This window comes from Prinia subflava, chromosome 17, assembly GCF_021018805.1.
Source record: "Prinia subflava isolate CZ2003 ecotype Zambia chromosome 17, Cam_Psub_1.2, whole genome shotgun sequence".
Taxonomy (NCBI): Eukaryota; Metazoa; Chordata; class Aves; order Passeriformes; family Cisticolidae; genus Prinia; species Prinia subflava.
The window spans coordinates 7,429,821-7,446,864 of record NC_086263.1 but is presented as its reverse complement, the minus strand read 5'-3'; the positions used below and the strand labels follow the sequence as shown (position 1 = coordinate 7,446,864).

The window sequence follows — 17,044 nt, the reverse complement described above, 5'->3', positions numbered from 1 at the left end:
TCAGTGTGTCATCAAGAACATTTAAATTAGAGGTATGAGAGGTAAAAAGAACATTAACTTCTCTACAATACCATTGCAAGTATTAAAATGTTGGTGCCGAGTAGAAATGAAATAAATCTTTTAGGAAAGTTACTGTGAGGCACCTGTGAATGTTGTATTTCTGGGTTCATTTTAAAGAAATTAACTATTGAGCCTTTCAAAGTTAGTTTTGAGATACCTTAGAGGAATAAAAACGTTTGCTCAAACTCAAAGTTAACTATAGATTAGTGCAACACTTATATTTCATTCAGTAATTTAATCTCCACAAGGGATAGGTCATGTACAGCACATGTGGCTCAGTTTTAGTGTAAAGAATTAACCTAAACCTTCTCACAGAAACATGAATATTATTTAAAATAAGATTTCTGAATACACAGACATGAATATATTTGCATGTGAACATAGAGGTGTGACTATTCTGCTGTTACTGCATCTTCAGATAAACAATGACACAAGCAAACAAGCAATCCCTGAAATGCTGTCAAACAATAATTGAAGCAAAGTAAGGAAGTTTTAAATGCAATTTTGATTTGGTTGATTTCTCAACAACTGAGCTGCTGATGGCATGACACTTCTCAGAGCCATCAGGTGCATTTCTGTGCCTTCTCCTAGAAGGAGTGGCTGCACTCAGTGGAGCATCCTGCGGTGCTGTGGCCAGCTCGGTGCTGGAGGGGACAGCAGAGGGGACAGCCTGTGTCACCAGCTGGGCATTGCATGGCCTCAGTGCCTCCTCACCACATCCCTGCTGTGCTGTGTGACAGGAATAAACTCTCTGATAGAATACAGTAAGCACTCTGCAATAACATTTACATGAACAAACTGGAAACAGCATTTGCTTAAATACGGGACTTCTAATTAGTAAAGCACCTTCTAATGCCTTAAACATGCTAATGAAACTAATTTATTGCTGTGTTGATTGATTGATCTAATGTAGAGACGTTACACAATATTTATCTTTCAACTGAACTGTGTTGCCAAGCACTGATGATTGTTGAAGTAAAAATATCTAAGATACCTAAAGTTTGATTATCATGTTCAGATAATGCAGGAAGTTTCAGTGCAAAAATGTGATATTCTTTTGTGGAATTTTTTGTTGATGGTAGAATTAAAATACTTGAATTTGAGTGGATTGTTTTAAACAAACATAAGAGTTGTCTCACTGTTATTCTTGGGTTCTGCATTCCTCACTTTGTAACTGACAGTTTTGGTTTTAGTCTTTCATAACCTATGATGCTTGACATCAGACTTAAAAAAAGCATCATGCTTGTTTTGATCTAACTGAAATGTGAAGAAGTAGGGCAAAAATTGTTTGGTCAAAGTATATGAAAATTCAAACTTTCATCACTTTCCCTTCTGCCAGAATTTCCTGTTAGATTGTGTTTTGTGGTTTTGGACATATTGACATTGAAGATGTGTATTACATGGCATTCTTCAAATGTCTTAAATTTTTCCTTTCCTTGCTCTGGTAATTGAGAGGGTTTATGAATGTTAGAGGGAAAAGAGGAAAGAAAAAATACATCAGCAGGAATAGCAAGAATGATAAAGTGGGCAAGAAAATGCTGGAAGAAAGAGCTATGAGATGCTTGATGTTAAAAGCAAGAGGGGTTGAATATAGTAAGGAAGTGTGGATAAACACTGGTACTTTAGGCTTACTAGAAGCATTTGGCTTTATGCAGCTAGGTTTATCCAAACATATGAGGATAATATGATTTTAAGTTTTCATTTTATATTAGATCTATCTGGGCCTTGACAGGCAATTTGTGAAATAATTAAAGATTTGTATAGGATATGAAAAACTGACACACATTCCCATTAACTATTCAAGTCTATCAGGGAGCATTTATTGTAAATCTGCTGCTCCTTTGCACCGGGTAAAGAGCTGTCCTGCATCCTCTGATTTGTTCAGAGCAAAAGTGTGGAAAATTATAATATAATATAAGTCAGAATATATGTTCTGATGTATTTAAAAACTATTTTTGTAGTTGCCGATTTTCTTCTCAACTGTTAAAGCAAAAAGGACTAGAAAATCTCTTTGGTTTTCTTAGTTCTTTATTCTTCTCAGCTGCATTTCTATGGGTTGTTTCTTTTCCAGCAGTTGGTCTTATTAAATTTGCCAGCAGTGTCCAATGAAAATAGGTTTAATTCAGGTGAAAGAATCTGTTTGTCTCTCGACTACAGTTTTCTTCCATTTTCCCCCAATTTCTTGCTCTCACTTGCATTTTCTCAGTGTTGCAGTTTTAAGGCACCTCCGAGTCAGAAGTGTTTGAATATTTAGAAGTACAATTGGAAGGACTTTGTCCTGCAGGGATGGATTATAGTGAGAGTATTACAGAAACACATCCCCTTAAGCTCACCCTAATGAAACACCTCAGTGCTGCAGTGTTCCAGGGCTGACACACCTCAAAAAAAAAGGTGTTTGTCATTTTTGTCTTGGTGTGATGCTCAGTAAAGCTGGGATGTCATTCAGCAACGCCATGATGCTGAGGGGGTTTGTGTATTGTATTTATTGCCCCACTGTTGAGCCTTACCATTAAAAAAAAAGAATCAACTTCACTTTGAGAGAGTGTGACTTACACCAATTACCATCTCAATAAAGACAGTGAGGCTTGCTTTGCTGAGTTAATTGCTATGAATTGTTCAACAGGCCTCACAAATAGGTGTTATGAGCATATTTCCATCAATTAGATTTTTATCATGCTTCTTTATATTCAGAGTGACCTTTACAGTGCTTACGAGAAGAATAATTTAGTGCATACTGTACAAGGATTGAATACTCTCCAGTCACCATTGGAAACATTTTAGGGCTTGTGATCTTTACAGTCACCTTGGAACTCATTTAATGCTGCCTGAGAAAATAAGAATTATGTTTAAAATTACTGAAACAAATGATAGAGAGGCTGTGCTATGATATTTCTTTTGCATGTGCACAAATGTACAAGAAATGCTCTCCATTGCATTGGTTGAAAAAATGGGGCAAAAATAGAAAGCAAATAGATTGACAGTAACAGTTATAAAGCCCTTTGTGTGTTGCTAACTGGTGTGTATTGGTTTCCTTTATAATCACACAATTTATCCAGCTCTGAAACAAACAGAGATTATGTTGAAAACAGCCATGGTCAATGTAAGAGCAAACTTCAGTGATGTACAAAAGGAGCCTTTAATTGTGCTGTGCATTTTGTGATGTTCAATTTCTATCTGTCTTTTGCAAGGAACTGGCTGGATCAGGATGTTTTTGAATTTTTTTTTCCATTGGGGCCCATGAATTCTATCATCACTTTCTATCCTTTTTTTCTCCAAGTTAACAGACTTTGTAGTGAAAGACCATTCCGAGGGACGAGTTGTGATTCTCAGCAGCACATCCTTCTTCCTTGCTCCTTTGCTGCTTGCCAACAAACTCAGCGAGTCCTTAGCAAAAGACAGGGTTTCTAAACTCTGGGGTTTGTGTCTAACACACTGAACTTGTAGCAGTGCAAGAAGAGGTTAAGATTTCCTGATAAAAGAACACAGAGCCAGTTAAAGTTTTGTGTCATTACAGCAGTGAGCCTGTTTCCTTGGTTACAAGTCACATGCACTCCCTTGTTAAAAAGTGAATTCTTTATAATTCAGGCATTTCTGTACTGAGCAGGTGTTTCTGAAATTGGTAGCAAAAAATGGGCTCTGCAGCCAGGAAAGAAAGTTTCAGTTTGGAGCTTGGGCACACCATTCCTGTCAGCGTATTTACTGCACACTCATGTCTGGCAGGGAGATGCCAAGGTGGATTTGGTTAGCTAAATCAGAAACTGTTTCTAATTTTAAACACACAGAAAAATCCTGCTTCTATTTTGTCCATACCTAACTCATAAACAATGGATCCAATATTTTTTAAAGCTCCTTATGCCATTTTTGGATCTGGAACAAATTTTTGCATGCAGGCTATGAAAAGTGGAATGCTAGAAATGCTAATATAGTTAAGTGTGCAGGACTTCAAAGTCCTGTCCTCATTCTTGATAGCATAAAAGCACATTACTGTGGAATAAGGGATGGAACAATCAGTTTGCTTTTTGTTTTTGCTTTCAGCTGTGTTGACAGCCATCTTGAGACCTTTTCTTTGTAGTGTGGTGTGGTTGTCCTAAGTGAGTAAAAGAATAAAGATATTCTTATCAGATGAGCCATATGACAGCTGTACTTGACATTCAAATATAGAATTGCTGCACCTTTCTTGTAAGCAGTGTAGTTTCTACCAATATTCTCATTTTATTCCCTTCTGATTATCAGCACTGCTTAATATATTAATGACATACAGGAGTAGAATTTAACCCAAGAAGATGTCATTATCATAACATGTTAAAGTGCACAGCATAGTGTCAAAGTGTTAGTTTAAATTAATTTAACAGCAGTGCATAAAACCAGAAAAGTCCAGATTGCAACAGTCTGCAGTTGTTCACCAGAGTCATTCTTTTAACTGGAGAGAGTTTGTTCAATAGGAACGTTCAAGTGAGGTTTTCAGCCTGGAGGAGTGTACTGGAAATACTGGAATTTTACACAAAATATCTGTGGGAAGGTAGAGCAATAGAAGAAAGATTTGTCAAATACAGGTTAGGATTTGCCAGTGTCACACTGTGATTGAGGTCTGGGTGGCTCAAAACCAGAGTGAGCCAACAGGGACTTGAGTCCTATATTGTAATAAAGGAAATATGAAATGAGGGCAAACTGAATCATGAATAGTGAATTGATTTGAAAGAGATAACTTGATGTTGTTAATGCAGGAGGGAATTGGCTTACATGGGGAGCTGTGGGAATGATGATTTCTGGACAACAGACCAACACAGAACCAACTTAGCACAGGAGTTTGCTGAGAGGAGAATTGGGCATGAACAGGAGCAAACAATAGCTGGGTTTTAGTGGGTAACATTGTTGTGGCTGTCAGTGTGAATTATTATAGAAAGAAAACTGGAGAAGGTAGGGAATACAAGAATAAATGGGTAGAATAAGAGTAGAGGAATGCTGTGAAATTATTAGGAGCAAGAGACTGAATGAGACAGTTTGGATTGATTGAAGAGAAAGTATGATAAAATGAGGTGAAAAAGGGAAAATGGTGGAAAAGAATTTAAAACAGAGAACACTCACACAGGATTTATTTTGCTTTATTGCATTTTACGCACACATAGAAGAAGCCATTTCATTAGAAGGGTATTGGGATTTTCTGTCATTTTTTGAAATGGCTATGGTAGCTGAACTAGCAACCAAAGGTGTTAACCACAGGCACAGAATTTTTATTTAAACACTAGGGGGAAGGTATTTTGTCTTCCGAAAACAAGCCTTGAAAAGAATATATATGGGTGATTCTGGAATTTCAGAATATTCTTACTGTGTATAAAGATTCAGCTGCCCACAGGATCTCGGGGTGAGAAGGTCTGGTGCAGTGAGCACTCTGCAGTCAGTGTTACCCCATGTACAGAGCAATGGAAATGCCTGGCAGCAGGAGACCCCTCTGCTTGGGCTGTCTGACCAGCTGGGTGGGAATTCAGTGTTCTCTGTGCTGGGACAAAACTGCCTCTCATCCTTTAATCCTCAGCTCTGTAAGCTTCCATTCTCTCCATTTCATACCCTGAATATATTTTTGTTAAGTGCTTTCAGTGTAATTCAGGATGATTTTTTTAAAGTACTGGAAACTTGGAAAATGCACAAGCAAACATCTCCTATCTTCAACTTCATTGTCTGCATACTTTAAAATCAATTTTTGCTCATGTAAACATGTAGTAAATTTGGAGGTAATTTATATGTTGATCCTTTCCATCCAGCAGTATATGTACTCTGCTCATCCTGAAACGCTAGAATCTGGATTTCCTCAGTAGGAAACAACTTCTTTGTGCAGTTCTAAAACTCTGCTGCTCTTCTTCCTTGGTATCAGGATACTGCTAGCAGATATATGAAATTATGAAATGTGCTTTTGTGGGGCATATGCAAACACTCAGAAAATTAAATCTAGGTGGCAATTTCAATAATATTTAAAATACAGATGTTTGTGGTATCATCTGTGTCGGTTTATTGTGCTCATTCTCCAGGCCTAAGGTATGAGCTGTGTGGAAGGATATAGGAAGGAAATCCTTGGAGAGCCAGCCCCAGGGGACAGTCCTTTGTGCTGTGTCTGTCTCCAGAAGCAATGCCACGGTGTCGTACCTAAATCTGGGATAAAAAAACCATTGACATCAAAATTCTCATGTTTGAAACAGTTTGACATCTCTACAAGGTTGATAAAACTTTCCTAGTAAGGACATGCGACATATTTCTACTTGAATGGCTAAGAAATATAACAGGGCGTTTTGTTTCTTTTTCCCTTCAAATAATAGTAATTGTCAAAGGTTTCAATTCTTTTTTGTTCATTAACAAGTATACATAATTTGTAAAGGAAGCTACATCTAGTTATTTCTTTCTACTATCTTTGCACTTGTGTAGTTACTTCTTTGTACTATGTAAACCAGTTTTTGGCATGATTGTCTGAGTAGAATTATTTTTAAAAAAATTGGTTCAATTATACACTAATTTAATGAAAAAGTTTTATTTTCTGTGTGTTATCCTACTTTTTCTAGTAAGTGGCACTAGACATGTCTGGACAGTTTATTTCCTAGTTATCCTCTCTGTCTGTAACAATTTGCTCCATTATTCTGCTGGAATTGACTTTTCAGAGGAGGAGAGCACAGAGGAGTTTGCAGTCAGTCAGTCAATAGCTGAGAATGTGCTAAAATGCTGGGAGTGCAAGCAAGTGCAGATGCCTCCGTGTTCCTGCTGTCCTTGCTGTGTGACAGTGTCCACCTTCCAGCATGTGGGAGCTCTTACACTTTGAACTACCAAAGCTGCTTCTTTTTGTCTCTTTTCAATCAAAGCCCCCCAAATTAATACAATGTTTTAAAATGGGCACAGAATTTTCAATATAAAAAGCCCACAAATATACAGAATTATATTGCATCCTAATGCATATTGTTAGGTAGGATCCAGGTTGTCCAAGAACACTAGACTGGCCAAAAGAAAAAAAAGTTATCAAAGTGAATATTTTAATTTGGTGGGAAGAGAATTTTCTTCTCAGTATAATTTTTCATGCTGCTGAGCAGGTGAGAGTACCTTTAATTGCCTCTGTAATGACTGCATGATGGGACATGTGGATGGTAGGAGTCATTTACTGATAGCTGTTCAGGACTGGCTCAGGTGCCTCTCTGTGTCACACTCACACCCCACAGACACCTCTCATGGAGCTGTATAATGTTCTTTTCACAAAATTTCCCCTTCTTGAGCCAATTTCCTGGCCTTACCCAAATCTACATGAGTTCCCTGTAATGAATTTGTGATTTTTAAAGCTAACTTTTTGGCCTACTAAATGCTGCAAAACAGTTCGTAATGTTTATTCTACAGCTGCACTTAAACTAGCTGATCTAAAATTGCTCGTTAAGTTTCTCTTTCTGGAGCTTATTTTAAGAAAATTGCCAGCTTTAGATATTCACAGTCAAATCTCAGCATATGAAGATTGCATAACAACCCGTTCAGGAGATGTATTTTGGAGAACTTACAGGTAGGGAAAGGGAACCATCTGCAGGTCCCTGACAGAAAACAAGTTTCCAGCAGAAAGTGTTTTGAACACTGTGGATGTGAACATGTTGTTTTGTAAGAAGCCATCTGGTCACTCAGAGCAATCTGTGTGTGAGTGCAGATGGATCCAGCTCGGGGACCCAGAACCCCGAGTTCCCTCTCCTGCTCCTGGGGACAGGGCCTGGGGACTCCCCCTGTGAGGATGTGCTGACCCTCTGCTCCAGCTGAGCTCCTTGGGAGTGGCACAGTGCTGGAAGGAGGAGCAAGTCCCCAGGTTCCTTCTCCATCCAGCTGAAAGCAGCGTGCAGATGGGTGGGATGGCTTGGAGCAGGTGGGATGGTGAGCTTCCCTTATTGGTAACTTCTCATAGCCCACAACTCTTCTAGTGATGCTTTTTGAAATTAGAATTTGAAATATACAGCTGAAGAGGGAATTATTTCTTTAAATATATGTTCACAGAATGAATAGAAACCGATTAATGGAACTGAAAGAAACCAAACAAAATAATACCGTATTTATCATATACTTCCAATTTATAATATATTTAGAAGTTTTATAGCATGCAACTGTGGCACTTAAAGATGTTTTTGAAGCCATTCTATTCTCACAAAGAGTGAGATTATTTCTACTCCTGATTTTCTCTGATGTGTTGAAAGGAACTTAGGGGCTTCTTACTCACTTTAACCAGTCTGCATGATGAAATATATTACTGAAACTACACTAGTGTGGCCTGGGGGATGTGACCTCCACGAAACCCAGTCTGGAGATTTGTGAGTTTAATTCTCTACTTAGTAAAATCTTACACAGAGTCATGAAACTGATAGACACAGTTTATAACAGATGACTCCTGGTGCAAACCAGTTGCTGAAATTCAGTGTATGTTCAGGAGAAAGACTTTAATTTAACATTTTCAGCTTGAATTCTATTAACAGGGTAAGCTTGATAGAGATACTTGCCAACACCACAGACCATTGAAAAATCACTTTTCTTGTACGAGTTTGTAAAATGTGGGAGAATAGAAGGACTCCCAGACCAGCACATGTGCATTGGATGTACAAAGGTATCACCTCCAGTGAGAACAGGATTTAGGGGATGTGTTCTTTGGGAAGCAGGGTCTGAGTTCCATGACCTACCAGGTTGGCTCTGTCTCCTTCTGGTTAGGGCACAGAGCACTGTTCTCTCTTCAGTCCCCACACACCCATTGTTGTGCCACCAAACTGCCTTTCTGATACTCTGTGAAATGGAAAAGGCCATTTCCACGTTATGTGGTGCAGAAAAGCAAGGACTGGCCCCTGTAAAGCCCTGCCTGTGCTCATTCCTGCCTGGTGGCCGTGCCAGTGGGCACTGCTGGTGTTTGCACATCAGGTGAACAAGAGCTGCTCTGCATTCACCCAAGGCTCTTTCATATTGGGTGCCTCTCTGTGACTGCTGTAAACGCTTTTGGCACAGGCTGGCATTTGCAAACCGTTTTGGTGAGGTGGATTTCTGTCGTGTATTGTAAGAGATATTGCAAGCTGAGCTCTCAGATGTGAGTTTATGATGTTTGCTCCAGATCCCCTGAAATGTCAATATCTCAGAGCAATTGCCCTTGAGAAATCTGTTATGCAGAGGAAAAAAGGGGAATAATTATTGAAAATACACTGTTCTTTAAATCAGAATAAGTGTGTGCAAATGTATTCCCATATGTAAATTTTACATAATTGCTTGAATGGCAGAATTAGTAGAATGATTTTTTAAAAAATAATTTGCTAATGAAACAACATGACTTTTTTTCCTCTTCATGTAACTGTTAGATTTGGAGTATCGCAAGAAAACCTATTCTGCAATGCTTATTTCACTGGGAATAAAACCAAAGATTAAGTTTAATTACTTTTCCACAGTGGAAGAGATTTTGAGGAATGAATGAGGCTGTGCTGAGGATGGAAAATAAACTTTATTCCTTTCTCTTAGCATATGAAGCAGTAAGGAATACTCACGAAACTGTGGTTTAGAACAATCTGTTTATACATCTTATATTGAAGTCTTCCAGTGCTTATTCATACTCCTCTCTGTGCAACTTTGACAGTAATGGATAAATGGATGCATCCATTCAAATACATAAAGCAAATAATCTTCATAAGGGAGGTATCTTTGTACTTGTGCATGTACTTGGCTTTAATCCAGACCATAACAAGCTTGTTTATGCCCAACTGCATAGTTTTTCAAAAGGAGGTGGGTTATTTCTTTTCCTCATTTGAACTTGTATTGAAAAATATTGCAGCAGCCATCAGTTTTTCCTGTGAAAACAGCAGGAATTAGCTACAGGCCATCACTGAAATTCAAAACATCCTGCAGAAGCTTTGTTCCTTGGTTTTGCTTATCTGCCAGCTGTAAACATAATCCATTCAATTCTGTTGTATTGTGGATCCTATTTTTGTGGTGCATTTTTATTATGTTTGGTACTTGTGTGGTGGTAGCAGAATCCATGAACAGTTAGCTGAAGTATCCTAGAATAACTTGATGTAATTATAGGTACTTGTGTATTAATAACAAAAAATTCATAGTATGCAGGCTTTGTTGCCTGCCATAGCCCTTCACATCATTAACCAATGAGTAAAGAAAGTGATTTTGGCTGGTTTTTTTTTTACTTTGGACTGTTTCAGAGGTCTCCAAGTACATCCTCTGGAGATACAAATGAGGCCAAGTGTCAGTTCAGAAATGACAAATGGCTTGAACTCTTGAGGTCTGTGCAGGGTAACAGTGGCGGCTTCCCCAGGCAGTGCTGATCTCTGTGCAGCAGCAGGTTTGGCACAGACATCCATCCTCTCTGTGCTTCCACTCCTGCTCCTGCATGGCCCAGGACAGCACCCAGCCAGAACTTTGTGTATTGACAGCACCAATCTGACATCAGGCACTGCTGCTCTGTGAGGATGGAGCCACAACAGCTGCACATTGCCTAATGCAGGTCTGCTGTAGAGCCAAACAGGCTTCTTCAGGTTACTCCTGCTCAGATAACCCGACTTTAAACAGAAATTCCAGGAAGGATTTGTACTGGGATGGCTGGGGTCACCATCTCCAGGAACAGACCAAAGTAGTTTTTCTTCAAATCTTCACATATCAATTACACACTGCTCCACAGTTTGATTATACCAACAGCAGTACGAAGGTTTATTACTAGATTAAGATTTTAGAAGTAACACAATTACATTTAAGAGTTTAGTAGAACTCATGACATGTGGTAAAAGAGACCTCCTAATCTCTGGGTCTGAAAGACCCCAATAGAAATGTGGGCCTTGAAAACAGCAGAGTCGATTTCTTACTATTCCATGTCTATCTGACTTCTGAAATCTTGTTTCTCAAATTTTATTCTTATCTTTAGGAACTCATAAATTAAGTCTTTATAAGAGATTTAATTTATTCGTTTTAATACAATGAGTCTGGTAAATCATATATGTACACTGAACAGCTCTAAATGTCTGACTCTTTTAGAAATCTTCCAGTAGAAGACTCCTACATAATAAAAGAGATAAATCCTAAAGCATCAGCTATTGAGAATAGCCAAGTATGACCAAAGGGAAAGAAAATGGTGTTAGCTTGCATTGTCAGGCAGACTGAATATTTTATCATATTTTTACTGTTAGTGCTACAGCTGAGTCAAAATACATCTAAATCCTGAAGGCTCCAAGAAAATCCAGTGGCCGGCATTGCTGAGCTCAGGGCAGGGACAGATGAGAAGGTTTCCTGTGTGCCTGTGGAGCTGTCCCTGCAGTCGGGTTCTGTGTGTCACCTGAGCAGGGCACAGCCTCTCCTCGCTGCGTTCAGGCCAGCACAGCCCCGCTGCTGGAGGAGCTGTGGGCAACACTTCCCCCCTGTCTGCTGGGGCTGTTCTCCTGCTGGCAAAGCAGAGCTGCCCCAGCAAAGATAAAATTCTGCGTGGTCTCACAGCCTGGTACTGCTCATGTGCACCTGTAATACTGACCGGGGACACAGGTGCTTTACTGAGCTCCTAAACCAGGCAAAGGGAGCTACTATTTAGTTCAAAATTTACTTGGAGCCATAAAATGTCCTCTGACAAAGTTGACTGGTCTTCCTAAGAGCAAAACCTTCATGTGACCAAAAGCCACAAAACAAGAGAAACAAGAAGGAGAATTCAAAGGTAAATGAGGGAAGTGCCTGCCTCGTGATCCTGTAAGAGCTTCCTTCTGGGACAAACTCAGCTGGCCTCCAGCAGCAGATCCTTTGGGCAGCAGCAGCCATTTCCAGGCTTCTCCAGGAGCTGGAACTGAGAAGGTTCAGCAGCTCCCAGCTGCCAGGAATGTCACTCCAGCCCTGCAGCTACACCACAGTGGTGCCAGCAGTGGGACAGTCACGGCTGCTCACTGCTGTCCTAAATGGATTCTTCTCTAATGTTCTGGCAAAGGAGCAAGCTTATTGCAAATCTGATTTATTTTTATTTGGAACTCATTGGCAAAGTCCTGAGTTATATAAGGACCAAGATGATACACTTTTTAAAGGCTCTGAATCTGATGATACCTGGAGAGCTGACCCCAAATTTCAGGAGCTCCTGGCCAGCAAAGCACCGTGCATTGAACTCCCGCTGGAGTCAGTAGCAAATTTTGCTACTTGTTAACCTAATTTGGAGTCGTAATGAAAAAAAAGGATGAGCTGCATTTATCATATTTTCATTTTACAGAGAAAATAATTAAAATATTATTAAACAGAAAATGTGATTTTGGTTGCTGGTTCCTGTGGTTGTCTTTTTGCTGGCCAGCCTGATGCTTGTTCAGCTTCTGTCTAATCCATCACGATGGCTGCATCCCAAGCTGCTCCTGTAGTCATTTACTAGGCAGTGTCATTCTTCCATGAGCTTTCATTTCTGTCTTGGATTAAATGTAAACATCGGTCCCTGTCTTCATTACCAAGAAGAAAGTCAGCATTTCCCTTGTTATTCTGTTGATGGTTCTCATTTATTTACATATTTCCCCATCTTGATTACTTTTGTTTATTTAGCGAGTACAGATCTAATTCCACTATGCCAAGTCTCAGCCCTCTCCCTGTGATTATGTTGCCAGGTGCAGATGTACCATTTTCTATGGTTTTTCTTATCCAACTCAGTGGGAATTTCTTTTTTATCTCAGGAAAACGAAATAATGGGCTAAAATGAAGAATAATTTAAAAGCTCCCAGGGGCTGAGATTATGGCCTATATTTTTGAGGTTTTTGGGTCATGGATCGCTATTAGTATCAAGCTTATGGCTGGAATGCAGTAACATGCCTTTAGTATTTAAAAAATAAAACCCACAAAGAGTGATTGCTGTGGAGCAATGTTCTTCATATTATTATTGCCACCATATTTTCTAGAAAAGTTATGATTATAATTCCTGGAGCAGTTTTTAAGTTTGTTCATTTTTTTATATTCATAGCTGTTATTTTTAACATGATATTGATTCAGCTCTGGATCTGTCCCTGGGAATGGTTACATCAGCTCTCTCCTGCCTTTTGCACATGTTAATATCATGTGTAATCTTCATGAGAAATGAAGATACTTCAGAGAAGCAGCTGATACCTCTTAAGTTGATGGAGCAATTAAAATTGAAGCACTTCCGTGGAAGATGAAAACAACATGTTTTGATCACAACTTTTCTCTATCTTCCCATTTGCTTCTATGGTAATTTTAAAAGGGGCTTGTCCTTAAAAATAAAAGAATAATGGTAATTGTGCAGGTTTTTATGATGGGCAGTTTGCTGCAAACTCAAAGCAAAGAGCGCTCAGTTGCATTATTCCCTTGGAGACTATTTAAACTCAGTGAAAGCTGCCCCTGCCAGTGCTTTGGGCAGATATTCCTGCCTGGCTGAGTATGAACCAGGAGTCAGGGAGCACGGAGGGGACAGAGCAGGGACACAGCAGCCAGCTCGCTCCACCAGGGCCCTGCCCAGCCCAGAGCTGGGGCACCAGGAACTCTTTGCTCCTGAGCCTGTGGAAAAACAGGAGAGTGGTGACTGCTGCTCTTCCCAGGAGCTGAAATCAGGTGGTGCTGAAGGCTGAAAGTAAGGCAGGAGTATGCACCAAGTTCTTTACTGCCATTAGTCTCAGTACATTAGTGAGCTCAGGATCAGGTAAATGATAGGCATGAACAGACAGGAAGAAACATTTTAAGCTTTCAGATTTTTCCTCTCATGATACTGGCAAAAGGAAGCAAATTGGAGGAGATGATAAATCTTTCTCTTTTTTTCTTTTTCCCAGTGCTTGGGATGGAACATGATTAATTATTTGCATTTTGTGTTCTGTGTAAACTAGAGGTGGAGATCTCAGGGGTGTTAATACTTAACCCTTTTTACTGCCTTCATGTGTTCTGGTGTCCTGAGAAAACATTTGCTTTGTTGTTAGGCCCAGTGCCAATTGTATTGATTATGTGCTGTTTAAAAGCTAATTTGGTAATTAAAATTGTCTGCCTTCAATGTCAAAATTGTTGTATGCAAACAGTTGGTGAATATGGAGGAGGAAGTGCCTGGCTGGTCACTGTAATGCACTGCTGCCTCTGCACGTGGAAATTGCTACTTGCCAAACAAAAGTCTGAGTTTATTTTCATGTATATGATGCATTGTGCATCCTAATGCACGTCTTGTGCCTTCAGTTACCTCAGTATGTTCAATAAAAATGTATTCTACTTGTCTGTGCTCTCCTTAAAGATACTTACTTACTAGCAGGAAAACTCAAATCCAGGTATTCCCTGAACATTGCTCTTCTGAAAGCAAATCCGACCTTTTGTTGTTACATAAACAGCCCTGGATCATGTTGTGCTTCTGAACCACTTGTTCATGAAATCCCCTCTCGCTGAGTGTGGTGGATGGTGCTGCTCACACAGAGCCACCCCTGACAGGAGGAGAATGAGGAGAGCTGAATGCTGGGGATCTCCAGATGGAAGTGGATGGAACAGCCAAACGTCCTGCCTTTCAGCTGAGCACAGAAATACAAAACCCAAACATATAAGTGATAAATAAATGTAAATCTGTGTGTAGTGGTTTCTGTCTTCCTATTGTGCTGGGCAGGGGTTTGCCAGAGCACAGTATTCATGCATTCCATTATTCTGTCTGGGGCGTCACAAAACATGGAGAGTAACCATTCCCAAATGCAGAGGTCATTGTGCTGTGGAAAGCCAAGGAATGGGAGTATCAAGTATTGCTTAGATGGAAACTGATGAAAGGTCACCTTTGCAGGGTTCTGAGCATTTCCTGAGTGGAAGAGTGTATACACAGATATTATTCAGTTACAGAACTTTTAGATACAGTAACCATCTTGTTAGTCCAACTTCAAAATGAAGTTAGTGGGGAAAAAATATTGGGTTATCAGAGTTATGTACAGTGTCATGGTTTACAGAAAAATTCAAATATCAATGCAGATGATGAGGAAAGTCTTCATACTTTAATGGAAATTGAATTGTAGCATGTGAATGTTCAAGTCAGGGTAATTTGAATTGGAAGAAATGGAAACATGATTATATGTCACTATTTCACCAGAAGAAGAGATCAAATATGTCATGAGTGTGGAATTGTGTACGTGGAAGTAGAAGGAGCTGTACATTAACCAAATGGTTGGACAGAGTATTAGAATTAATGCTTTTCATTTCTTGAAATTTCATTTCAGATCTAATCTTGATGGGAAATAATTATTCATTTTGTAACCTGACAACTTTGCTCTAATAGTGTCTTCAGGATTTTCAGTGTCGAAGTGTACTATAGAGGGATTCTCCTTCTATCTCTTCTGTTAATAACTCACTCTTTAAACATCCAAATCAGACATTTGTATTAATACATGGAGATCAAAGTTTCTCATTAATAATTATATTTAATTTCTACAAAGTTGGGAACAGCAGCAGGAAATGTGTCTCCAATTACTTTTATATTTCACCACCTGAAGGAAGGATTTTATGCAGTTGACTGCAAAGCAGGAGTGAACACAGTGTGTGAAATGTTCTGGTGAGTTCAGAATCTTAGTTAATAATGCCACTAAACAGGTGTCCTCCCTGATTTTAATTGGCAGAAGGTGCTGAGATACACTGCATTGTCAAGTCAGATTAGTTCTCAGTTTCTAATGGGGATCTCCTGATGTGGTCTGGCATTGCATAACAGCACCACATGAAGTGTTGAGGTTATAACCAGAACTAGATTATTGTAATGACTAACAAAGAATTAATAACAGAAGCTGGCAAAAGTCACCAAATTTATCTGGCAGTGAATGCCTTTTTTCATGAGATGTGTTTAATATAACTCAAGTAAAACTAGAATTATTAATTTCTCCAGAGATTTACGTGTGTGATAAATCTATAGATAGATACATGAAATGCCTGATCCTGAGCTTTGCGACACTCCCAAGATGTGCTTATTACTTCTGTTCTCTGATCTCTGGCTGATACAAAAGTATTTCCAGTTGCAGATATGTTATACTATTTTTATCAGAAACTTCTCTCTCTAATTTTATCCTGAAGAATAGACAATGAGATGGGAAATAAATTTCTTCATGTAAATGCTTACATCAGCCAAGAGAATACTGCAGTTCCATATACTGAGTATGTAAAGAAAACCCCACAAAATACAGTTTACATTTGGATACAGGGAGAGCAATAAATCAAAGGTATGAATAAACCAGCAGCTGATGAAAAGGACCGGTTATTTTAAGCTATTTTCTATAGATGCACCTCAGGCAGAACTTGACACCAAGACAAAATCAATGAAACTGAATCGTTTGCCAAACAAATGCTGGGCAGATCAATCAGGATTGCTTAAAAGCTAAACAATGACCCGCGGGAAGGAGGAATTGATTGCCTCAGCAGGTCGCTTTTTTCTTCAGAATGGGCCAAGGTGAGAACGTAGAAAAGAACTTGAGCCTTTAATAGGTGGACATTCCACTGCTGAACAGGGCAGTGCCTGGCAAGCCTCTCTGCCTGCAAGGCTTGGCCTGGAAAATTGGACGGTGCTAAGGCTTCTGTGGCTCAGAAGGAACAGAATGAAAAGCAGAATGTTTTATTAAAGCCAGACAGGTGTAGCTGGGACAGGTGTAGGCTTAGACAAACTGCAAACTTACCTCAGGGTCTTGGGGGAGCTGGGCTGGGAGAGTTTCTGCAGCACAGCTACTCCCTGGTTTAGATTTAGGTATTTTAAATTTGCATTTTAATCTGAGTAAAACAATCAACTGGAGGTGGACCCTAACTCAGCTCCCCCCGACTAACCTAGGGACTGTTTTTACTGAGTGTGACAAATGAGAGGATTTGCAAACCTTGTAGGTAATGGCTTATTCTTCATTTTCCATCCCAAACACTGGGTGGCAAAAAGATTTGTCTCAGTTCCATCTTCAAGTGCATTTGCCAGAAATAGACAGAATCATTTTAAGGTCTTCATGCCTCTGCCCAAGAGTTCATGGAATATTTGACAAGTTGAACTGTCAGTACATTTAGAAAGTGTCTTGTTCAG

The 17,044-nt window shown here is 39.4% G+C and overlaps 1 protein-coding gene across 2 annotated transcripts in view; it reads left to right on the top strand.

Annotated features, from left to right (window-relative positions):
- SNX29 (sorting nexin 29) overlaps positions 1 to 17,044 on the top strand; it is a 100,582-nt gene that overhangs the window by 75,342 nt on the left and 8,196 nt on the right. The window contains exon 21 of one of the 2 annotated variants that reach the window (XM_063414094.1): positions 6,084 to 6,408. The exons of the other annotated variant lie outside the window; for it this stretch is intronic. Coding sequence (XP_063270164.1) covers positions 6,084 to 6,096 — 13 coding nt within the window. The 3' untranslated portion in view covers positions 6,097 to 6,408. Of the gene's footprint in view, positions 1 to 6,083; positions 6,409 to 17,044 lie in introns of those variants that run through there. 2 annotated transcript variants of the gene reach the window in all.